General features: G+C 37.8%; 3 protein-coding genes across 6 annotated transcripts in view; 2 read left to right on the top strand and 1 right to left on the bottom strand.

The window, feature by feature from the left end:
* LOC139949633 (uncharacterized) overlaps positions 1 to 26,292 on the bottom strand; it is a 60,352-nt gene that overhangs the window by 27,485 nt on the left and 6,575 nt on the right. For 3 of the 4 annotated variants that reach the window (XM_071948075.1, XM_071948078.1, XM_071948076.1), the window contains 6 exons: positions 7,795 to 7,986; positions 6,430 to 6,666; positions 4,517 to 4,697; positions 3,349 to 3,476; positions 2,363 to 2,614; positions 1,208 to 1,321 (listed from right to left, as the gene is read on the bottom strand). In XM_071948075.1, coding sequence (XP_071804176.1) covers positions 1,208 to 1,321; positions 2,363 to 2,614; positions 3,349 to 3,476; positions 4,517 to 4,697; positions 6,430 to 6,666; positions 7,795 to 7,870 — 988 coding nt within the window. In that variant the 5' untranslated portion in view covers positions 7,871 to 7,986. Of the gene's footprint in view, positions 1 to 1,207; positions 1,322 to 2,362; positions 2,615 to 3,348; positions 3,477 to 4,516; positions 4,698 to 6,429; positions 6,667 to 7,794; positions 7,987 to 8,218; positions 8,259 to 26,292 lie in introns of those variants that run through there. The other variant, XM_071948077.1, reaches the window with a different exon arrangement.
* LOC139950073 (melanopsin-like) lies at positions 15,142 to 16,104 on the top strand. Its single transcript, XM_071948706.1, has one exon. The coding sequence runs from the start codon at positions 15,142 to 15,144 to the stop codon at positions 16,102 to 16,104; it is 963 nt and encodes a 320-aa protein (XP_071804807.1).
* LOC139950072 (galanin receptor 2a-like) lies at positions 18,665 to 19,621 on the top strand. The gene has a single exon (XM_071948705.1). The coding sequence runs from the start codon at positions 18,665 to 18,667 to the stop codon at positions 19,619 to 19,621; it is 957 nt and encodes a 318-aa protein (XP_071804806.1).

The raw sequence follows: 26,292 nt of genomic DNA, 5'->3' as shown, positions 1-26,292 counted from the left end.
TTAGTCATTTGTAATTGTGTTCATGTGACTCGGTCGTAATTTTGATTATAAAGTGTACCAGACTTTTGGAGACAACGGCTTGAACTCAGGAACCATTTTTCAAAATGGCTAAGATACATTAGATGAACTAGTGATTATTTTACAAGCAGCTGACTTTTTGTGCTTCATTCATCTTTGTCGGTTAATGTTACTGGATCATACAGTATTTTTTTGAAATCTTTTCAACTGTTTTAAAATGCCAAAATAAAACAAGTTGATCAATTCGTGTGCTATTTTTTGTCACATTTGCCATTACATGACATCTCATTCATGCAAAGTATTGTTGTTACTTGTACCACTATATTTTTTGTCAACTTTTACTATTTATCATCATTCATATCTAAACTAAACTGGAGTTTGAACGAAGAGTCAGCAATACCAAGCATGAACAGTTTATGTTCAACCATTCCTGTTATATTTATATATCACACGATTGAATAAGTGGTTGTTATTGTATTCATACCTTTGTTAATGTGCTGAAAAAACATGAGTACATTTACTTATAAAATAAAACTTCATTTAGTTGAACTGTTTGACTCCAACATCTTGTATTGTGTACTGTCCATTGACCTGTTTCACAAAGAATGTGTGTACTTTGTACACAAGGTCAAATCCCCACGCTACACACACACACAGAGGAAATGGGATTTGTTGCACAAAGTTGTTCATATGATTTGCAACCACATCCTTTTATTTGCAACCACACATGTTAAAAAATACATTACCAAAACTTTAAAATCATTTACCAGATGAAGGTTCAAAATGTAAACATAAGGGTAAAATTATTGCTACCTTTGTGGTTTATTACATGTACTTGAAAAAATAACTTCATTTCATTTATTCTGATTGTGAAGCTAAGTACTCTCTGAAAAGTTAACTTTTAATCACTGTACTGACCAATAACCCAACGGAGATATGAGGGAGGGACTATTTTCAGTAGGAAATCCCCAAAGATTTATATTCCAGTGAGAAACCATGCACCCAATACAGGTAGGGACTAACAACCCAATTCACATAGTGCCCAGGCAATATTCGAACCAGGGTCCTCGAGGTGGAAGGTGAGGAATATACCAATATACCAGTCTGACCACATTATGACAGTTCCTGAAATGCTAATAATAGGAAACAATCTACATGTACAAAAATATAATGTTGGAGACAAACTTACCTATTTCGCATCTACTTCCACTGTATCCAGCAAGACAGTTACAGGTATAGCCATTTAAAGAATTCACACAAGTTCCCTCATTAAGACAAGGCGCTGACTCACAACCCTTGGGAACTGGAAACAAAATACAAAATAATGTTAATAATAACTAGTTCTTATATATAAAGGGTATTTTACAATAACCAAATCAACGCGCTTTACATTAGCGCCCGGGAGTGGCTTTCACAAAGAGTTTTAGGAACATGTTGCCTTGGATCAGTCGAGTTGGTCTTTGAAAAGCATTTGTAAATGTTTGTTATAAAATGCATATGGGTAGAAAGATGTTGTAAAAGTAGAATATAATGATCCATACAAACATGCCTCAAAATTGCACGGTTTTCCTTTTACCTCGTCGACAAACACGGTCGGCCATTTATGGGAGTCAAAGTTTTGACTCCCTTAAATGGCCGACCGTGTTAGTTCGCACGGTAAAAGGAAAACCACGCAATTTTGAGGCAAATTTGTGTGGATCATTGTATTCTACTTTTAAAACATCTTTCCAACCATATGCATTTTATAACAAATGTTTACAACGCTTTTTATAGACCAACTCGTCCGAACCAAGGCAACGTGTTCCTTTAAGACAAGTCTTATCTCAAGTTAGGACAAGTAACTCGTCCTTACTTGGGACTAGTCGTACGTTTTTATTATCTCCTAGGACTAGTCCTAAGTTTAGGAATAGTCCTAACTCTTTGTGAAATCGACCCCTGGTCATTGGGCCAATACAATTCCTTAAATCTTTCTCAGCTCCCTGATGGGGAGTATAAAGCCCTGGGCTGTTGTGGCGCTCCAAAAGTTTTTTTATACACTATTAACCTCTAACATGTCTAACATCACACTCACAGATGGGTGAAGAGAAACGATTATAGTAAAGCATCTTGCTCAAGCCTATGCCCGCTACACAATACAAGGCCTAAATGAATAAAAACATCAGTGAAAAATTGAGCACATCCCAAAGTTGTTCAAGGCATTAACAAAACAGTCTGCAGTATTCAAATAAATGTTTTTGTTAAAACACGTCACCCAGATAGAAGTAACTAAACTTCTTTGTTTTGTACATCCATCGACCCATGTAAGTATCCCCCTGTGTGTGTGCATATTTAAGTGGGTGCATACCTTCATAAATGTGTAGACCACCAACAGCCTCAAACGTTCTTGTTCCATAACTCTCTAGAGTCATGTTCTGTAAGTTTGACCGTATAATGCTAAACTTCTTATCAGTCAAGTAGACATAACCATCGTACACAGCGATGTCAAATGGCAGGATGTTATCTGAACTAAAATCTTTAATTAATCTTCGATCCTGTCCATTGAGATCTGAGGATTCTACTTTGTCTGTTGTAGCATCACACCAGTAGAGTCGATCACCTTTGAGAAGGAATAATAATAATAATAAAGACTTGTAATGTGCATGTGTCCGTCCTGATGGGTGTTCAAGGCACAGTAAAACCAAAAACAAAACGAAAACAGGCACAAAAAAATTAGTCCATGAAAACATGTTTCATACATGTATGTCATACCCCGAGCTTTCCCTGTGACCTTAGATAGTTGTTGTGACAGACAGAATTGAATTGCAAAGGAAACAAGTTGGGGATCAAATGGCCGCATCGCATTGGATAGCATTTCAAACAAGCAAAGTCCCTACTGTTAAAAACCACCAATCAGCGCGACCTTTAAACATGGTAGGGCTTGGACTGGGGTTTAGTTTTAAGATTAAACGAAAATTGTTGATAGGGGCTCACAGAGTTACTTTTGCCAGAACCACCAGGTAAGGTTTTTTTGCTGCGAAAAACAGTTCTCACACAAACAAAAGTAAGGTAGTTGACGTTGGTTTATTCAAGAACCCCAGTTGTTAATGTTTCGTTTGAAAACATTCTTTGGGCAATAGCTGAAAAAGATAAAATTATCTTCCTTTTAAAACTTCAACGAAATTCCCAGGTCAATGGGTTGAAGAGTATGATTGAAAATGCTTACAAAAGTACGTTTTTTTAGGCCGTTTTTTTGTATTGAAAGTTCCACGCACTGGTGGTTCACTTAAGTTGCAGTAAGGATTTCATATGTGCCTATAAGCATGTTGCATTGGCGTTACAGCTTATTCTCACCTTGAGAGTCCATAGCCAGGCCATTTGGCCAGCCCAGACCCGTATCGACCAATATCACACGATCAGATCCATCTGTGTTGGCGCGCTCAATCTTTGGTGCAGTACCCCAATCCGTCCAGAACAGATAGCTGTTTTTACAATAATAAAGGAACATTACAGAATTGGTTTTTGCTAACAAAACAGTTGCCTGCAGTGTAAGCACTTTATGTAATCCACCATATACATAAACTGACAAACCTGTAGAAGTTTGAGATCGGTCGGCCATCTGGTGGGTCACGAGAGAAAAGTGAAAAACCGTTTACAAATTTTGCATTGCATTGATGCCAAAATAAAAATGAATAAAACGCTCACTGAGCGATAAACTCCAAACGCGAAGTTAGATTATTTATTTCTCATCAAATATGACATTTCAGACAGAAATATTTCAAGGGATGTTTTCAACTATCATCATCATTAGACCGTGTAAGTTTGATGTAAATCTGAGATCTTCACGATTTTTGTTTCTTACCAATTCTGTAGCGTACCTTTAAAATAATTATATTCAATATTAGTTTTTTTCATACAGTTTTACAAGAACAAAAAATCGACAACGTATTGCTTCCCTTTCAAACTGAGTTAAAGGGAAGGTATACGATTGGTAATCATAAAGTTTGTGGCATTAACAACTTTTGGTAAAAAGAAGCCTACAGCAGAAAGCATTTAAGTAATGTGGTTATTAAATAAAAGATAACACTTTTTATGCCCCAAAAACTTGAATCTGAGAAGCGTTACCTCATAATGCTTATCAGATTGTGTATCCCTATCAGGGATTATTCTTCCTGCGTGAAAATACTTCGCTCTGGATTTTCTTCAGACCACCTTTTGAAATTTTCAGATATTAGTTCATTGAAACAATCAAACGGCTAAAAAAAAAAAGGGTATACTTTCCCTTGAAAGACCCTGGACGCTATTGGTCATTGTCAAAGACTAGTCTTCACAGTTGGTGTATCTCAACATATGCGTAACAAACCTGTGAAAATTTGAGCTCGATTGGTTGTCGGAGTTGCGAGATAACTATGGGAAAAAAAACATCCCTGTTACACGAAGTTGTGTGCTTTTATGCTAGTAATTATTTTGAGTAGTTACCAATAGTGTCCACTGCCTTTAAAGAACCCCAAAATAAACCAACCTGTTGATGGTGTCCAAAATGATAGCTCTTGGTTTGACTTCTGTTGTACCTATAGAGTTCACGAGACTTACAACCACCATTCTGTTGTTTCCATCCATCGTAGCTTTCTCTATCAAGTCCCTTCCGGCATCGGTCCAGTACATCACACGGTTCTCAGGGTCAAGGGTCAAACCATCTACATCTAATGAAAAAATAATTTGGGGGAAAAGAGTTAAGGAAAAAGTAGAGAGTCATTATGTTGAAAATACCAATTTTAACAGCTTCTGGCGGACTTCCAAATCGCGGCAGGTGGAAAATGAGCAGCACAGACACCATCACCGTGAGACACAAATCTCAATCAAAACGAGACCCAACAACTCAAGCGAACTGCCTCTAACTACCGGGCAACCTCGGTAGCCTAAATGGTAAGACACTGCTCTAGAATTGCAAGGGTTGTGGGTTCGAATCCCACCCGAGTAACATGCCTGTGATATTTTTTTCACAGGACTCGGGAAAGTACTGAGTAATACAGTGCTAACACACATCGGTGTATGGGTAAAAACCAAAATTAAAACTCATGAGGAACAAAGCAACCTAGCAACTAGCTGACACCATTTCATCAAAGCTGCTTCTACTATTCCGTCCAAGGACGAAGGATGATGATGAAGAGCTGAACCATTACAAAATTGAAAGCCAGTTCTCCATTATCAGAGAAAACACTTGGCTGAAACATGTGAATAAATTAGCATTTTAAGACCCCTTTACCATGGCTTGTTCTCAAGTTGAATTGTCAACCACCGGTTCTTTTCATAACCAACACTACTCAAAAGAGATTTATGGTGCTACCGCAAACCTTACCTAATTATACCAAGCAAAGTTTCAAAGCATCCATTGTAACATTTCTAAAACTTGAATTTTGGGAATACTGACATCTTTTAACATTTTATAACCACCTTAATTAGAAGTGATGATTCATAAAATGTTTATACTATTGAAGGCTGCTGTATACTTCTTACCAAGTATGTTTTAATTGCCATTATTTTTAAGAATGATGTACGTCCTTCCCTTTAACAGTTAACTCCACTCTTTAAAAAAGTTTTGTTTTGGTGTTTTCATGAAATGTGTCACACACAGAGCGACATTTCTCATTGAGAGACATTGCTGAATTGCCATTGTTGTCAGTTTATAGAACTATGACAAAATGCCTGGAAGCTGTGTATCTGGCATGGCTGTTGACATTGGAAGGGAAATGTAACTTATAGCATGGAGGTAGCTTATAGGGACTTCCCCTTCCTTTTATAAACATGGTTCAGTCCCAAAGTTCCTGGATATTGTTTGTTTATTCTCAGGAAACAAACTATTTTTTACTGTTATCACCTTCAAGGGCACACATAATGTGTGCTGTGCTTCAAGTTAAAGGGCAAGGCTCGTATATTATTAAACTGAACTGAATCTTTCTAAGCTCCATGGGGAGTATACAACTTGGGCAACCGTAGCAATCCAATGGCTTTTTCATACACATTATCAATGTCAACCCTCGCAGGTACCCAGTTATACCCCTGTGTGAAGAAAAGCAATCATAAGTAAAGTATCTTGCTCGCAAGGACAAAAGACCGGGACCCGAACCCACACTCCGATGACTAAAGGACCAGTCACACTGCAGCGATAGTGAAAACGATAAAGACAACGACACAAAGAGAATGCATTCTACTGGTTGAATTGCTTCGCCCAGAATACGCGCACGCTTTCTCAACCAATCGAGGGCGAGCATTGTAAATGTTCTTGTTTTCGTTGTCGATGCCCATTTGAGTGGGCCCTTAACCACCAGAACTTTAATTGGATGCTCTGTATACTCCTATGCCATATGACTCCCTATAGTTTTAAATACATTGTTTTCAATAAACACACCAACCACAAAAACCAGTGGAACTTACCGTCAATATTGCTGACAAGAACTTCCAAGCCAGTGCCATTCAAAAAGACACGTTGAATGCTGGAAATACCAACGTCTGTCCAGTAGACCTGTCTATTTACAGGATCATAGTCAACCGCAAGAGGACTAAAGGAAGGGTCTGAAGTACCAGGGATGACGGTGAAATTGAAGGTATCTGCCTGAGCTACGTAGATCCCTGGAGGGAATTGGTTGGCCACAAATACAAGATTGGAGGCCCCTATTGTTTAAAGATAAAAAATAATTCAGAATTAAGTCTAAAAGGATACACACACCAAAATTCTCGAAAACTATGTTACTTCAGAGGGAGCCGTTTTTCACAATCTAGGTTTTCCGATTTAAATCTCTGAATTACTATCAACAGCTCCCAGTTACTTGTTACCAAGTAAGGTTTTATGCTAACAATTATTTTGAGTAATTACCAATAGTGTCCACTGCCTTTAAAATAAAATAACAACTGAATTTTGATTTAATTTGTTTGTTTAAAAATTGTCTTTTTCAAATTAAATATTGGGTTGAAACAAAGAAAAATTGACTAGTGCAACATTTGAACCAACAACCTTGGAGTTGACTGGCTCTATCGGCTGAGCTTTCTAGCTATATGTTGGCGCTCTCCCTACTTTGTCAATATCTTTGTTCAGGGTGTCATTCAAAGCAATATAACCTGTAACTGCCGTAACCAGGGACCACACCCAAGTTTACAATACAACATGAGAAACGGCAGGCTAGGGATCACTAAGGAGAAATGTTATTTTTGTTTCAAATACCACGTAATAAACTGTAAACGAAACTAACTTAGTAATTTTTTACTTGTGTTTCAAATTTAATTAGTTGAGGTTTGCGGTGGCATTGAGTGTAAATCCCTTTAGAGTAGTAGTGTTGGTTCTGAAATGAACCGGTGTTTGATCAGTATGTTCTGATAAGGGCCAAGCACACTGCAAAGATAATGAAAACAATAATGATCAGGACGCAAGTAGAACACATTCTATTGGTTGAATTCCTTCGCGCAGAATACGCGCACGCCTGTTCAATCAATCGACGCGTGCATTGTTAACGTGATCGTTATCGTTTTCGGTAATCGCTGCAGTGTGACTGGCCCTATAGTATTCAGGATGAAATGATAAATAACAAAAAGTGCTTGTTTTGCCCCAAAATCCGTCTCAAAGACGCTCAGGAGCACAATGATTGAGTTGAGTTGAAACTATTCTTTTCAGAACCAACACTACTCAAAAGAGATTCCCACATGGTGCTACCGCACACCTCACCCAATTAAACTTCCACCATGCAAAGTTTCAAATCCTACTGTTTAAATTAACAAAAATTTATTAATAAGAAGGAGACAAATTACCTCGACCGTTCACTGGATGATGGCAATTTACCAACAAAATAGCAAGCACTGCAGTCCAGACGCCAACAAGCATCATGATGCACTAGCTCTCATCACTCCCAACTTTTATTGAAAGAGTACTCTTGGATGATTATGTTAGGAAGGTCTCACGCAGGATCTGCCTGAACATTCACACAAACTGCTACCAGTTCACTGAAAAATAGAAGGAAGTGAAACCTTTTTATGTTTTTTTTTTCAGAGCCGTCAGAATAAACCACTTTTCTTGGGGGGGTGTTCCATACGTTTTGAGTGACATTTTACTGAATGTTTTACATATGAAAATGTTCGGATCCATTTTTAACATACACCAAATACTAAAAGGAATGTTCTTAAATCCCGAGGCATAAGCCAACAAATAAAAGAACGGACATTCAAAAACTTTGACCTTGTACACGTGTAGCCCGAAACTTAATGCATTGGAGCATGGCATGCATTCAATAACTGTAAATGGTGAAACCAAGACCCATTGAAAAGCAGATTAAACAATCAATCAACATGCCATATAAATAAGCCACTTCGGAGTTCTAGCTGCGCATGTCTGTTACTGCTGACAATGGACTTTGTCTATCTCTCGTGACCTTTTGACAATACCAGCGGGTATTGTCAAAGGGTTACGAGAGATAGACATAAAGTCCGTTGACAGCAGTAACAGACATGCGCCACTGACATTCCGAAGTGGCTTTTGGCTCTCATAAATTGTGAACTTCAATTTCTGTGACAAACCTTTAATGCACTTTGTTGTGTAAGGGCTCTAAAATAGCTTGTATTGGGTCAAAATGGTGTCCTAACCCAATTTGCAATTTAACACACGTATCATTTTCTGCGTTTTACTCCAATGCCTCTAGTTAAACCATTTAGCTGTACCTCAACACCATGCCCTTCGACCACTAACCCTTCATCCCAAAACAATCCAATCTTCCTTTTCTTGAGAGCAGCCCCCCCCCCTCACCCTAACGTCCGTCGATATATCGAAAATACTCAAAAACTCGATATTTTTTTGACATCGAAATCGCCGATGATGCACTGCGTTATTTCGACAATAGAGGGCGTTCTAGCATTCAATGTTTCATGCCTTTATTATATAATAATAATAATAATAATAGTAAAAATTTATATAGCGCCATATCCATCGAAAACAATGCTCCATGGCGCTAATACAGAGAAACATTAAAAATTTAGATAATCAGCAAAAACAACAAGATATAAAAATAAGTTCAAAATCAAGCGAACAATGACAAGCAATTAAAGAAATTAACAATAAACAATGGAAAAGTATAAAATATACAATAGTATGCACAATTTAAAACTGCAAAGAGATTGTACAAACAGACCAGCTGTGACCCAATAAAATTGTAAAATGAGACATTCACTAAAACTCCAGGGAAATGATAATTAATTACAGAATGGAAAATAAGTGCTACAAGAGACCTTAAATGAATAATAAAAAACACAACTACTTGAACAATAAACAGTTATAAAAATGCCTTTCGAAAGAAATGGGTTTTTAGCCCGGATTTAAAAACATCAATACTTGCTGTTTCCCTGAGACACAAATTCAGCTGGTTCTACAAGTTAGGGGCAATGGCGGAAAAAGCTCTATCCTAAGCTCTGGTATTGCAGTGTTGTAGTCTGGTTTTATCACATGATAACCGTGTGTGTCTACGTGAACATGAGCTAGTAGTATGCAGTAATTTACAGAGATAGTCAGGGGCTAGACCATTTAAATATTTATGAACTAGAAGACACACTTTATACATGATTCTATAATTTACCGGAAGCCAATGTAGCTTCATGAGTACAGGGGTTATATGCTCAAATTTTCTGGTTCCTGTGAGAAGCCTAGCAGCAGAATTTTGCACTCGTTGTAACGGTGCCAGTGTGGACTGGGGTAAACCTGCAAACAAGGCATTGCAATAATCTATCTTGGACATGACTAGCATTGATATAACTTGCTCAGTGACAGAACAATTCAAGTATTTCTTGATCTTACTGATATTATGCAGATGGTAAAATGCATTGCGAGATACCTCACGAATGTGACTTTGCATGTTTAAGTTACAATCAAAGATGACCCCAAGATTTTTCAACTGTTTTGATGATTTAATGCAGTGACCTCCAATATTAATGTCTACAGCGGAAACTTTCTTCAAGGTCGCAGCCGTGCCAACAACAAGAACTTCAGTCTTATCAGTATTTAGTTTCATGAAGTTGTAGGTCATCCATGATTTTATATCGGTACAGCACTTCTCAATGACATTGACATTGGCTGCTGTCACGGAGTGATATAAGTTTTTTAAAGAATTACTTAAGTTTCCTCAGTTTGCTGGCCGTTATGTATAATACAGGAAGAAACAAGGTTTTAAATAGTTATGGCCAAAGCGCCGCAATCATGACTTGGCATTTTCTTTTCATTGTGTTGAAGTTCTGTAAAGGTTAGTAAACTTTTGGGGCAGTTTAAAGGTTCTGATTGGCCAAGAAGGCATCAGACCAATAGTTCTTTTATGTTAAAGGTTTGGAATGCATGCAAGTCACGAGATCTTACAGCGGGAAGTTATTTTGTGTTAATTTAAGGGGAACAGACAAATTTAGGTGTGTCACTTTGCATTTTGAGATTCCCGAGGAGAGGACTCTGTCAGCCTCGACGATCGAGTTATTGAGAACTCCTGTATTTTGCTTATGGGTTATTGAGAGCCCTAAGTATACAGTCATCCAGCCTTAGTTGCTGATTTTTTGCAAAAGCAGTTTATTCTGGCGAGTGAGACACACCGAAATTTTGTTGAAGAGATCCGCCACTGTAGAAACCTGGATCGACAAATCGACCTGTAAGTAGCTACTGATAATGTTATTTATTTCAAAGAGATTGTGTTAATGAAATTCAGTTTTGTTGTATTTAATTGTGGAACTTCTTCTCAATAGAACTGTGATTTACTTTGATTTATTGTTCGAGGAAGTCGTGAAAAGAAAGTTTTGTACATAGCATTGATTTGAATTTATGCGTTAAAGATGGAAGTGCGTTGTCGAACTTCCGTAAAGAAAACATTGATCATAAGTTGATAATGTGCTATTTTACTTTAAGTTTTGTAAATGTAGATTTGGGTTTATTTGCTTATTGCAGGGTTTTTCCCGCAAGGGTTAAAACACCACACTTGAAGTTGATGTGCTAAACTGAGGGCTAACAGAAGGCCGGGCAGAGATACGACCCAGTGCCAAAGACTAATCTAAACTTAAAGAATACTCGAAAGACATGATGGGAGTGATGTTAAACTAGGAACCGAAAGAGACACACAGAGAGAGCAAGAGAAGATTGTAATATTAACCGGCAACCATTATTGAAAGTCATTGATAGGACAACGTTTATTTTATTAATTTTGTGAAGACACACTTAATGTAAATTGTAAATAAATCTGTATATTTTCTTGTAAATACAAACTTGTTTCCCTTGCCTTCAATTCTCTGTTTGTCCAACAACTACCGAAGGTCATGGCTGCCGAGGTCGGGGAAAGACTCGGGGCATGACAGCTGCAGTGTCATCGAATGTTGGTGATGTTGAGATGTAAAGCATGGTGTCATCCGCATAAAAATGACAAGTCAGGCCGTGCTTGCGGATCACTTGACCCACAGGCAGCATGTACACGTTGAACAACAGTGGTCCCAATACCGAACCTTGTGGGACACCGTACTGAAGCTGATAATGCTAAGTGCTACGAGCCTTTATTGGAGACTATGTGACTGCATTCTGCTTGCGTTGTATATTATTGTGAGCGCGGAGTGGTAGGTCTGTGTTTTGCGGGACTTTCTTGTGACTTTTTTTCGATGATTATCTCAACCATTTTCAACCGTAAAGGTAGTGTAACATACCAGCGGACATTTATTATGTATCTAACAATATTGCCGTGAATTATCGTTATTTTGGAGGGCATTAGACTCTGAAAAAGTTAAGTAACTAATTCATTTAGTGTTGACAAAGTTTGAAGCGCCACGCTCCCCTAACACACTTCACTCTCCACATAGAACAGCGGGCCTGTCGCACCATTTTTTTTTTTCCACATCGTACCAAAGATCTCAACTCAAAGCCGCCCGCCCGTGCGCCCATCGGACAACTTGATTGACACTTCTACGTCAATGCATCGGCAACTGACACCTTAATGTCGGCGAGTCACGCAACTCACAAAGGCTCTGTGTCATTTTGAGACGGCCAATCATGGCCAATCACGAATCGAGAATTGTGGTGAGCGTTCACCAATTGGCCAAGCCAGCGGTAGCGGCGATCATACTTTGTTGTAAAACCAGAATTAATCGGGGCGCGGGACTACGCAATTTGAAATTTTTGAACTACAAACAAGTTCGGGGATCAGACAAAAACAGGTTTAAATGTAACCCTATTAAACTGTCAGTCTACAGTATATAGATTTCTACTCTCCATGAGTATACCAAGTGCTGTTTTTAGGCTTCATCTTGCGCGCGGGAAATACTCGATATATCGCGTATACTCGATATTAAATTTTCGATATATCGGTTATGGGAAAAAAACGATATCGACGGACGTTACCTCACCCCAGTCAATTGTGAACTATGACTGGAGTTACGGTCAGGAAATCATTTAGCTGTATCTCACCACCATGACCTTTGACCAATAACTTTTTAACCTCCAAAAAATGCCAACCTTCCTTTTTCCCCATGGGCAGTCCGCTATCCAAGTATCCAAATGTCAATTCTAGCAATGGTCCAACTGAATGACCGCGGACTGGACGGACAGACAGACCCTATGTAATGCCAATACCCCCTTCAGCCTATATTGTTTTGTGCTGATGGGAGAAAAAAAGGTAAAAAAGTAAACAATCACTTTTCTAATTCCTCACTGTACATGTACATGTACATGTAGGCATTATATCATTAATGTGTTTCAACATTCTAAAATCTCTTTTGTACACAAAACCATAATTTATGTTTGAACTCCCATATTTGAAAAAAGGTTTCTTACTGTAAAAAAACAAAACAATAGTCCAACAAAAAGACTCGGTGCCAAATAATAACAAGAAGCCTAATTGCCATTTACAACGACAACAACAACAACAACGACGACGACGACGACGACGACGACGACGACGTCGACGTAATTAGTCTGTAATTTGCAAAAGTTATGGATTTTGACGGCAAATGTGCCCCGATTTGATAATTTTTTCAGATCGGGGTGATCGACATGATCTTCGCAAGGTCGTAGTGCTGTGTAAACAGGGTATTAGCAGCAGCCATAGAAATAAATGAAATGAATAAATGAAATGAAATGAAATGAAATAACCACAGCTGTCTATGCTGTGATTGTTACAATAACTTAAACACCTCCCTAAAAAACATTCTACTTTCTAAGAAATAAATAGCCCATTGCTATATAAACCTGTTTGTTACATGGCCCTAACCGCCCTAGAAATGGTATAATCCTTGAGAAAGCCCCAACCCCCCCCCCAAAAAAAACCAATAAAGCAGTGCTGCACAGAGTAAGAAACTTAAAATAAAATAAAACATAGAATTAAACACAGTTCCAGGTCACAATAAAGACTTTAAACATGGCTGAATAGAGCCATGCTCTAAAAAACATTCTACTTTCTAAGAAAGAAATAGGCCATTGCTATTAACCTGTTTGTTGCATGGCCCTGCCCTTGATATAGTAGAATCCTTGAGAAAGTCCCACCCCCTCCGCCTCCCCCAAAAACAATGAACAGCACAGAGTAAACATAATTCTATATGTAAACACAGTTCCAGGTCACAATAAAGACTGTAAAAGCTTTGCTGAGTAGAACCATGCTTTTTAAAAAACATTCTACTTTCTAAAAGAAATAGGCCATTGCTATCAACCTGCTTTTTAAATGGCCCTAATTGCCCAAGAAATTGTACAATCTTTGAGAACCCCCCCCCCCCCCTGACTTAATAGATATTTACTGGGAACAACAGACTTTGACAAGTCACCGGAAATAAAGGCCAGCCACTTTGATATCAAGCCTTATGTCATCTTTCTTCCGAGAACAAAAAATATTTTACCATCATATAAAATTTAGAACGATAGATAAGGGCGAGCCAAGAAAAGGGACAATACTGTTGGAGATTTTAAAACAAGGCACCGGGAGAAATGTTCTTTTGATTAGTTTGATAAAAGGAATTCCCTGAACACAATGGCTGAGATTTAAATAACAATTAATGCTATATGTCAAATTTGCACTCAAAGAAAAAGTGAAACACAAACGCTGATTAAACCCTCACTCCACAAAAATTAAACCTTTAGATTTAAGAATTCATTTCTGTATGCGCTGAAGATCTAAAACACAGTGCAGCAATCTATAGTCTGTTTTATCGCATCATTTGTTAAAAAAATAATTACTGAAAATGTGTCTAACTTTTGTTTTAACTGTTTATTATGGAACCATAACAGACTCTCACAAAGATAAAGCTTAAGATTGATATTGTGTGAGAGTGCTGCTCTAAAAAATAAATTGACAGACAGACCCATGGCAATTCCCCCGAGAAAAACCCACTCCAAAACCCCCAAAACAAGACCCAAAACTAAACAATCAAATGAACACACAAACTATTCCTTATTCTTACAAAGAAATTTACATCTCTTTGAAAACATAAGTTGTAATCACACATCTTGACAATATCTTGTTTGCAATGTACAATGTACATGTACAACACTCTTTGACCATCACCTACATAAAACCAAGCAATAGTTCTGCCACAAACTTTCCTGGGCTGGTCAGAAACCCCTCTACACTCTATTTCAGATGAAATGGAATCCAAATTCTGGCTGTGTCTTTCCTTCCAGGTAAAGTTTGCAATAATTGTCACTATGACATTTCAAGTCCACCTTAATTCCCCCTTGAGCTAAGACAAGGGCTAACTTATTGACATTAACCACCAAGGGCATTCCAATGCCTGTACAAACATGGAGGGCATTATTGTTCCCTATACATGTAGATCTGAGGAAGACCGCTAGATAGAACTACAACAACAAAAAAGTCTCTTTTAATTCCTCTTGTGAGTGTGTGATTTAAAGTCACGTTCATAGTAGTGTTTATGGGAGTCTCGGATATTTTGAACAATTGAATGTGCCAATTTGTTGCTCTGGAGGATTAAAGTTAATTTGTAACCAGATAACCTTGACAATTACATATTCAGCAATACTTTTTCAACAGGAAAAGAAACTTGAAGAAAAGTCTACCCTTTTTTTATTGAACGCTCTTTGAAGAAAAATTGGAAGCCTTGATAAATGTATAAAAGCAGGTAATTGAATGCACACGTCTCCAGTCTAGAGTCATGGCAGAACAGAATCTACCTCTCTTGATTTTCCAGACCATTGTGGGATGCCTAGGCATCTGTGGTAATGGTTTACTGTGTATTGTGATCATCAAAGTCCATTTCATGCACACTATCACCAACGCTTTCATCTTCAACCAAGCCTTGATTGATTTCCTTGGATCCCTTGTGCTTCTTCTAAGCAGTGTGATACCCATCCCGGATCCATTCCCTCCTGGGGCTGGAGGGGCACTCATCTGTAGGTTATGGGTGTCACAGTTCTTTCTTTGGGGATTTTTCGTCACCTCTACATTTAACCTGATGGCAGTCACTCTTGAAAGATACCTAGCTATAGTGTTCCCCTTCAAATACCAACAGCTTGCAACTCGTAGGAATGTCATTCTGACTATTGCTTGTGTTTGGATCTCTGGATTTCTGTTTGCTTTGCAACCCATGTTTAGAGTACAAATTAAGAATGGTGAATGCAAGCAAAAGATGATTCCATACTCTGAGATTTTTGGCATTGCTATTGCAATCGCCTCATACTTTCTGCCCTTCACTGTCATGCTGGTTGTCTACATCCACATCACACTTGTCTTGAAGAAAGGAGCAGCAAGACTTGGTCCTGCACCAGCAGTTCAGCCATTTGGGAGTGGAGGTGGAGCTGTCAATGACCAGAGAGAGTCCTTAATGAGAGCTAGACGTAACACCTTCAAGACCCTTCTGATTGTCTTTATCGTCTTCACTGTTTGCTGGACACCAAACACAGTCATCTTTTTCCTCTTCAATCTGGGTGTGAACATTAACTTGAATTCACCAGTGCATACGGTCACAGTTGCAATGGTTGCCCCAAATGGGTGTCTCAATCCATTCATTTATGCCATTAAGTACAAACAGTTCAGAAAGGCACTCAAGACATTGTTTGGCCGACAAAACCAGATTCCTGAGAACTCACTTGCAACACTTACTACCAATCCTGGATAAGGAACTCTAAAAGTCTTGGGTAAGTTTCTCAAAAGAGATTCAGAATTTCATTAAAAAACAATCAGTTGGCGTTTTGTTTTTAGAAAGTAAACCTGTAGTTTTTAGATTTGTTGCTCATCAGATGTAGTCAACCCTAAAGAGTCCAAGATTTAAAAAAAAAAAAAACCCACAAATTGAATTATTATTCAGGGGTCATTCCACAGCAAAGGGATTCATACGTTATCCCCAATCAATAATAATAATAATAATACCATTTATATAGCGCCTTTTCCTAAGGTTACAAAGCGCTCAGAGAATGACAGGAAAAAACAAAAAAGGGAATGCAAACAAAACCAAGAGGAAAACCACGACTAGGCAAAGCTAGCAGCATTTAGCCAAGAAAGTCCCGCGCAAAGCCGGTCTCTCTTTGACTAAAACCGCAGGCCAAGCATGCGAGATTTACTGATTGAAAATGAATGTTTTCAGACCTTTTGAACAAGGTAACAGAGCTAGAATTTTTGGTTGAGTTTGGAAGGGAATTCCACATCCTAGGGCCTGCAACTGAAAATGCTCTGTCTCCTGATTTTCTGGTGGTTCGAGGAATATACAAGTTGCCCTGTGAACGTACACTCAGAAAAACATACACAAGTTGTGTAAAAAAAAAACATGTTTTAGAGGTAGGGGGTAAACCTGCTAACAGTTAGGTAAACTTTTACCAGTCCGTTGCAGGGTAAAACTTACACAACAAAGATTTACAAACTTACTTCGTTTAGGAGTAAACATATTTACCTAAATTTTAAGTAAACGCTAGATATATAAAATATTACACATTGATTGTGTAAACCTTACACTTTTATGACATGTAAAACTATTCCGCGTTACCCTTTTAATGGGTAAAAACTTTGATGTAACTTATAGCTGTGTAATTATTATTATTTTACTGTTTGTTTAGGTAAAATGTTTACTTGGATTGTGTGTAGTCGTACAAAATTACATACTTTTATTTTTTACCGTTTTACCCTTTTCCCGTCTTAACGTTTGAGTAAGGCATTTACTGCCTGTTCGTGCTCATCGAGCAAAATTTACAAGCATGGGGATTTTGCTCCTTGATGGACACAATGAAAGGTGAGTTTCTCAAAAACAATTGCGATCTGCAGTCATAACCAAGGACTGATGTGTGTCGTATTATTATTTGTTACTTTTTACAACCATTTCGGCCTACATTTTTGCCATAAACTTGAAGATGTCTGCAGCGCTATAAAGTGGGCATGTGTTGTAACGTGTTGCAACATTGTTTTGCTACTAGCAGCACTATAGCGCTGTAGTCACCTTCAAGTTCATGGCAAACATGTAGGCCAAAATGGTTGTAAAAACTAACAAATAATAATACGACACACATCAGTAGATATGACTGTAGATCGTAACAACTTTTGAGAAACTCACCTTTTAATACGTCCACCTACGAGCAAAAATCTCAATTCTTGTAACTTTTGCTCGACGAGCACGAACGACATGACTGCATGGACTGAGACGTTTAATAGCAACTTGTCACGCAGACACGCGCGTGCGCACACGCGGGGAAAAACATAACTTGCATGTAAACACCGGATTCTTTTCACAGTTCCTTGTAAGACCTACCAATGCCATGTAAAGTTTCTCTTTACTTCGGTAAATCTTACATAACTGTGGTTAACTGCAATACTTACTCTCAAAACATGTATGGATTTTTTTACACTACAAATCAGTACATATTTTTGGCCGTGTTTTACTTCAGTAAGGTAGTTTCTTACACAATTTTTTTTACATAACATCTTTTTACCATTTGTTTTCTGAGTGTAAGTTGCTCTTTGTAGCCCTGGTTTCTAGTGAGTTGGAAATGTATGTGGGAAAAGTACCAGACATACACTTAAACATGTTTAAGGCCAATTTGAACATTATTCGTTTTTCTACTGGGAGCCAGTGCAGCTGTTTGATCAGTGGTGAAGTGGGGACATGGTTTGGGTAGGAGAAGATGATACGGGATGCTCTGTTTTGTATCTTTTGTAACTTGCTTAAATCAGATTGCTTGAGACCACTTTAACAAAGAGTTGCAGTAGTCCAATGTTAAGTTCCATCAATCCAGCCAACCCTACTATAGAAATATTTCATCAGTCTATCTCAGCCTCCAAATGTCAAATCAATTAAGTATTTCACCCCATCCCTTCACCTATTAAAGTCATCCTAGTCTAGTCTAGTCTGGTTCTATCTTCTAATTTACTTTCCCCATTTAGTTTTGTCATTTTGCCCTCATACCATTGAGTGTTTTTTTTTTTTTATCCATTTGTGTTTGATTGTTCAAGTATAAAATCTTTGATCCATCTTTTAATTGGAGCTTGCGCTTTCACAATGACATTCCAAGTCCCTACTCACTGGTAATTGGAGAAACCTAGACAATTACATCTTCTAAGATGATTCTAAAAATGGAACAAAAACATGGAGATGTTCCACTTAATTTTCCTGAGAGCCTTTTTAACAAAAACTTGATGCCTTGAGAAATGTATAAAAAGGAGCATTGAGTGGTTTTTGTCTTCAGTCTAGAGTCATGGCAGAACAGCTACCACTCTTGATTTTCCAGACCATCATGGGATGCCTAGGCATCTGTGGCAACTGTTTAGTGTGTGTTGTGATCATCAAAGTCCATTTCATGCACACTATCACCAACGCTTTCATCTTCAACCAAGCCCTGATTGATTTCCTTGGATCCCTTGTGCTTCTTCTAAGCAGTGTGATACCCATCCCGGACCTACTCCCTCCTGGGGCTGGAGGAGTAATTCTCTGTAGGCTATGGGTGTCACGTTTCTTCTTATGGGGTCTGTTCTGTGCATCAACCTATAATCTTTTAGCCCTTACCCTGGAGAGATACCTAGCCATTGTGTTCCCCTTCAAATACCAAAGATTTGCAACTCTTACGAATGTCATTCTGGCTGTAATGTGTGTTTGGATCTGTGGTTTTGTGTTTAATTTGTACAGTGTGTTTATCAATTACTCTGAAAATTTGGAGTGCAAACGAAAATCACTGAAGCATCCAGAGATTTTGGTTATTTCAATGAACGTTATTGTTTACTTCATACCAATGACTGTCATGCTGGTTGTCTACATCCACATTACACTCGTCTTGAAGAAAGGAGCTGCAAGACTTGGTCCTGCACCAGCAGTTCAGCCATCTGGGAGTGGAGGTGGAGCTATCAATGATCAGAGAGAGTCCTTGATGAGAGCTAGACGTAACACCTTCAAGACCCTTCTGATTGTGTTTATTGCCTTCACTGTTTGCTGGACACCAAATGTTGTAATTTATTCACTCTTCTACCTTGGAGTGGCTGTTGACTTTTCATCTGCTATTTACCTCATCACAGTTGCCATGGTTGCTGCAAACGGTTGTCTGAATCCATTCATTTATGCCATTAAGTACAAGCAGTTTAGAAAGGCACTCAAGACATTGTTTGGCCGACAAAACCAGATTCCTGAGAACTCACTTGCAACACCTACCAATCCCGGCTAGAATTCTTTTGGGTAAGTTTGCAGGGCCTCTGATGTTCTTAAGTTTATCCCTTTTAATACTTAAAGTTGCAGTCAAAACAGCTTTGATAGTTTTAAATGTCTTTCAGCTTTGCCTGAATTGCAATAGACTGTGAAGTCTTGCGTATCGGAATGAGAAAGCACATCAACGCAAAACTTTATTCATTCTGAAATGAAATAGTTGCTTTGAATTAAATTTGATAACAAAATCTGAACGACAAACCTACTCATTACAACTTGTATAATCTTGTATTTAGCTTTTATAAGCAGTACCCGCTGCTAAACATAGGATTTGAACTGCCTCTAGCCACCAGACAATCTCTGGGGTGTACTTGGTATGTCGATCACTGCTCTGCAAAGGTCATGGGTTTGAATCCCACCAAGAAATATGCCTGTGATTTTTTTTATATGCCTGTGAATATACAGTGCTAAACACACATGGGTAAAAAATTAATATTCTTTATCCTGATGCAAATTTAACATCTACTATAGCTTTTATAAGAAATACACACAAAATGGTTTTATATTATAAAAATAAAAGTAAAGCTCTGAGACAAGTATGTTTCTCTGATCATAAATGCGGATATACTCGGCGATAGTAGAATACATGTATATAGCAAACTCTACCTGGCAATACCGCAATCCAAATATATATTGATACCTCACCATGCAATGCCTCAAATCATATATAAGAATCTGTTGTTATTATATCAGTTATTTCGGACAAATACTAAAGGCACTCATTGCAAAGGACGTATGATGCTCATCGGTTAATTTGATTAAGCTATAACACAGAATCAAAGCTAGCACAGAATCTATAAAAGTAGGCAGAAATGACTCAGAGTGTATTTGGATTCTTTGCTTGGTCAATGATGACTTCCACTTTCACCAATACTTTCATCTTCAACCAAGCTCTGATTGATTTCCTTGGATCCCTTGTGCTCCTTCCAAGCAGTGTAATACCCATCCCATACTCTCTTAATTCTAACGATTGAAAATTCCAATCTTTGAAGCGATTGAGTCTTTTTCCAATCTAATAGATTGAATTTAGATTGAAAATAATTGAAAACGATTGAAATTCCCGTCTTGCGCAAAATCCAAGTCCCAATCAAGAAAAAGATTGAAAGCCGTCTCAATTTTGTCTCAATCTATAATGCGATTGAAAACTTGAACCAATCAAAAGGCTGCATTAACAAATAGATTGAGAAATCGGACCAATAAAAAACAAAACCACTAATCACGTGACAAAGAATTTCTGTCTCAATATTTTTTAACTGCCGCCATTTTTGTTTGTGTGTGTGTGTGAGTGAATTCGCACATTAATGTGCAGCAAATACCAGTTAAAAAATGGCTTGATCTCCGCGAAATTCTAGGGCCGGGGACGGAGAAAGATGGCAGTGCTTCTGCTTCGTTACCGTGTAACTAACTGAAGTAAAAGACCCGTTGTTGTACGCCGTGAGCAAACACGCTTGGAGTTCGACCATGATTCGACGACGAGGCGAAACCGTGTTTTGGAATGTGAGAACTGCCTGTGTAGGTAGGCCTACACATTTTGATTTTGTAAATATTGCCACCATGTACAGGCCTACGAATATTACTTTTTGTTCTAAGTTTAACCATGGAGGTAGAAATAACGCTATTGGCTGAAAAAAAAAAAACACAACCAAATACATGTAGCTCAGTAATAAACACCGCTGTCGACAACACACGACTTTCCCTGCGGTATTATTATAAATATTTAGTGTTGAGTCATACGTTACGACGGATGTGTGTTCCTTGTTGTTGATGCAGTGTACACACGTAAGTCAAGTCATGTCAAGTTGAGCTACTCCTAGTTTTCTTTTCAAAAATCGTAGGCATTATTTAATATGTGTTGTCCTTTTCTTACTTAGTTTTATTTAGCATGGTTTTAGTTCAAGGTCAGTCACAAAATAATAATAATGAATTTATTTTAAAACAACAAAAATGTACAAACATGACAGATGCCGAAAGCGAAAAAAAAAAAGTAAACAATATTTCAAGATGGCGGCGCCCATGGTTACCATGTAGGGCATACTTAGTCAACTCTCAACATGTTGTTCAATAACTTCCTTCCACCTTGTTATCTCCTTTACCTCTATATATAATAATAAGACTAAAGAGTCAATATGATTCACCCACATGATGAATCTCAAACAGTACTGAGGCTGAGCATAATTACTTATTAAAAAGTTGTATTTTTATTATTTGAATTTTAATTTTTCAGAGATTTGACAGGTTTCCAAGACTATCCAGAGCTGAGTTGGTAAGATGATAATTTATATTGACATGATGATAGAATGGGGGGGGGGGGGCTGGTCGTCAGTAATGGCTCAGGCTAGGATGTTGAAAGACCAAGCCCCTCATAACCTGACGTTATACCCACACCCAGCAGTGTACTTTTTTATTTAAATCAACAAATTAGGTTTCATATAAAGTGTTGTTTCAGTTTCGATTAAGTTTCTGTGGTGAATTTTCTGTTAATCTTATTTGTACCTTCATATTTATTTTAAAATGCAATGCATTTCTGTGTTAGTTGTAGGATGCATCTGTTTCTTAATTACACTATTCTGGAAGTATAAATAACATAATCTTTATACTCTCTTTTCATCTTAATTTAAAGTTGCAAGTGCGTTACATTTTGTCCTACAGATCAACTTAGAACCTGGACTCCTGTTAAAGAAGAGCAAGACAATTTCATTACTATTAAGTGGAGTGGTGTTTGAGATGCACTAATTGAAATTGGGAAGAATGAATATCAACTAGTGCAAGAGCATCTTTCGAGGATGGTAAGTAACGTAGTGGCGTAATTAGCCTGCGGGCAACTAGTGAATTTTACTAGTTGACTAGTCGCTCCTCAAATAGTCACGACTTCAACACAAGTCGTAACCTGCGAATGGGAATGTGGAGTGAATTTTTACGGCACATCCCTGTTTTCGCTGCAAATAATTTGCAAGAGTTGAACACATTTCAACTGGTGCAAATTATTTGTTGTGAATTTGTGACGTCAACATTCGTGTTGAATTCGCAGGAAGTATGAAATGGGGCTCATCCAAGTTTAGATTTAGGTATAGTTGATCCATTTTATCACCCGCGCGCTCGTGGAAAATAGAAAAATATAGTGCTTCTGCGTCCCTTATCCAACGAGGCTGAAGGCCGAGTTGGATAGGACGCAGACGCGCTATATTTTTTTCTGTATTCCATGAGCGCGCTTGTGATATCAAATTTATTTTCAAGCAAACTTCAAGCAATGCATGTGATGATCAGCATTTGATGCAAAAGCACCACTTTTGAATGTACATTAAGTTCTTTTATCTTCAAGTACGCGCTAATCCTCCAATCAGATTCACAGAATGGAGTGGCGATAAAAATCTATATTGCACGGCTAATATCACTACCTGCGTGTTGTGTGTTCTATGTCACGCGCCAAGTTTGCTTGAAGATAAATACGTTATCACACGCGCGCTCGTGGAAATACGGAAAATATAGCGCTTCTGCGTCCCATATCAACTCCAAAGAAGCGCTATATTTTCCGTATTCCGCTCCCGCTTGTGTGATAACTAAGCTGTACAATTTGCCTACAGCTTATAAGAATGCTTTTTTGAGTAACAAAAAAGATTGATTTCACACAAAACCTGCTTATTTTTTTCACCATTCTGTGCAACATGTAACTAATAGTGTTTACACTTTATGTTTCTTTTATTTCCCAGAGGATCTATCTGTGTGGACTCAGTTCCCTGGTATACTTGCTGCATATAGTTCAGTAAACAAGAACCAGTCCAAATATGGATCGTGCAGCAGTAGCAGCAGATCGAGTGCCTTGTGGCACCTCATTCTTAACAAACCAGTAGGTACTTGCAGTTTGTCTGCATATGAACTTTGTCAGACAGTCTTTAATTCAGTTAGGAAAAAAACTATTGACATAGATATGGCCAGGTTATCTCCATCTGTGTTACCATGATGTTTGGTGTAGTGATAAGCCTCCTTAAAGTACTCAAGACCTTAATAAAAACAAGTTAAAACCCTGCATTATTGACTCATTAACATATTTTGTTGGAACTGCTGAGTGTGTATAATTAAAACGTGATTTTTTTGGAAAAATAATCTTCAATTTTTAGAATTTTGAACTTTTAAAAAATATTATTTTACTATTGTGTTGTGGCCAGTGGGATTGAGAATAAAAGTAAAATTTGTTTTGGGGCAAAGGTTGGTTCAAAAAGGTAAACGATGAACGTTTTGTTTTAATCTATTTTTTTTATTTATTATTGCAACAAAATGCTCACTAAAATTTGTGTACAGAGCGAGCATCAACATGGGAGCTTTTACTTGTTTTGTTCATCCCCTGCTCCCTGTTTAAACTATTCCTCAAAAAGAGTTTGTCAAAATGTATCTTTTTTGGCCTTAACATGGGAAATAGTTATTTGGTATTATAAAAGTATTGGACTTAGAACAGTTCAAAACTGAGGGGAGTTTTTTTTTTAATGAAATTGAATTAAGTGAAGTCAGTGAAGTCAGCTTAGCACAGCAAAATCGTGGTTTCCAGCAAAGATACCATCTCACATGTACCATTTTTGACTGGTACCCTGTACAATTTTGCTACACAGAAAACTGTTAAGCAATTCGTTGCCTAAAGTAATTAATCAAGACCATTGCCCAATTCAAGAAATTAATAGCTGGGGACTGCCTAAACTTAATTATTGTAATTTACTGTGTTACTTGAGTTGAATGTATTTATTGAATTTAATGTACTGAATTGAATTGAATTGAATTAAAGCAACAATGCATTGAATTAAGAATACTGTTCTGTGGACATGGAATTTTTGTTCAATTGTACAACTTGTGTACGTTGACTTCCATTACTGATTTGGACTGAGAATTTTCAATCTATTATAATGATTGAAAATTTCGAACTATTTTCAATCTTTTAATGATTGATAATTTCAAACTTTTAGATTGAAAAAGTTCAATCTTCAGTCAAGATTGAACATTTTTCAATCCAAATTCGATTGAAAATTGATTGAAATATTCAATCTAATAGTTTGAAATTCCAATCGTTTTTAGATTGAAAATTTTCACTCTAAATAAAGATTGGTTTTCAATCCGGACAGATTGTACCCCAACGGCAATCTGTGAAAGATTGACAATTCAATCTAATAGATTGAAATTTCAATCCTCAGAATTAAGAGAGTACCCACTCTCTCTCCAGGTCTGAAGGGGTTAACTGCTACCTCTTGATTTCCAAGTACTTCATCTGGGCTTTTTCATCACCTCCACTTTTATCTTGGTCTTCACAATCCTGTCAAAAGTACCCCTTTTGATCCTAGAGACTGGTTACTCCTAGAAATGCCATCATAATCATTGTTTCTATGTGATTGTGGATTTGTGTTTGTTATATACAACATCTTCATACAATGAAAATGAAGAGTGTCTACTAGTTGAACTCCCACTCGCGAGTGTTGTCTTTATTTCAGTTGTCATTCTGGACTCATCCCAGTCTTGAGTATATTAATGGTTTTCATTCACATCCACATCATCTTAAAAAGGGGGCTGGAGCAACGCAAGTTGTTGCCCCTTTAGCAGTACCAAGCACCAGTGGGGGTAAAGCTGTTGAGAGCCAGGGGGATGTCTGATGCGGGCATGCCGTAACACAGGTTTCAAAATCCTCCTACTAGTTGTCTTCATCACCTTTGGAGTTTGTTGGATCCCTGACGAGATCATTTCTATCTCCATCGTTCTGGGTCTGTATATCGACTATACATCCGCTATACATCCGCTTCATTTCTCACGAAGATTGCCATGGTTGCTACTGTCTCAATCCATTTATATATGCCATCAAGTAGAAACAGCTTAGAAAATTACTCAAGGTGCTTTGTAGAAGAGGATCTCCAATTGGTAATGAGTCTTATTTATCAACTGTTAGTACTGGTCATGCCTGATAAACCATCGTCTCTGATTGCAAGTTACATTATAAAAATAATAACAATAATAATATTTACATTTATAAGCACGTAACTACTGGCAATTCTAAGTGCAATAACCTCACATTACAAGTACATGAATCTTCAATAGAGATTTGAATGAGTCAGTAGAAGTAGCTTGACGAATTGAGAGGGAGATAGTTCCATTGATGGCACAGCTGAGTAGAAAGCTCAATGACCGTAGCGAGTATAGGTACGTGGACAATATGCTGGCTGAAATTGTGAGTTGTATGATTACCATAAATTGAAGGAATACATTAAGAACCTTTGGAGAAAAAACTGAAGTGCCGGAGCATGTCCTTTAATTGTGAGCAGAAGAATCTTGTAGTTGATGCGTTGAGTAGTGAACGGAGTGATGTGTTCTCGACCTCTAGTTTTGAAACAGATACAGATGGACAAGCACAGGAATCTAACTCATAACGCCTAGACATTAAGATACACCAATTAGTCTTGACTTCCAGCTCATCAGTGGACCCTGTTTCGACTCAAGCCTCTGACTAATGCAATGCATGCCTGGCGAATTTCAATAGAGGGGGCAAGGCTAAGCTTGGGCAATATCACGATATTATCGAATATCGCGATAATAATTTAAAAACGATTTCGATATCGGATCGCTTTGGTTTTAATCGAAATATCGATATATCGCGATATGTTGCAA

This window comes from Asterias amurensis, chromosome 17 (assembly GCF_032118995.1).
Source record: "Asterias amurensis chromosome 17, ASM3211899v1".
Lineage (NCBI taxonomy): Eukaryota > Metazoa > Echinodermata > Asteroidea > Forcipulatida > Asteriidae > Asterias > Asterias amurensis.
Note: the sequence above shows the minus strand (reverse complement) of the source record. Positions and strands in the feature narration are given on the sequence as shown.

What these genes read in the sequence shown, in the direction of transcription:
- LOC139950073 (XM_071948706.1), top strand. Translation starts at nt 15,142, where the DNA reads ATGGCAGAACAGAATCTACCTCTCTTGATTTTCCAGACCATTGTGGGA.
- LOC139950072 (XM_071948705.1), top strand. Translation starts at nt 18,665, where the DNA reads ATGGCAGAACAGCTACCACTCTTGATTTTCCAGACCATCATGGGATGC.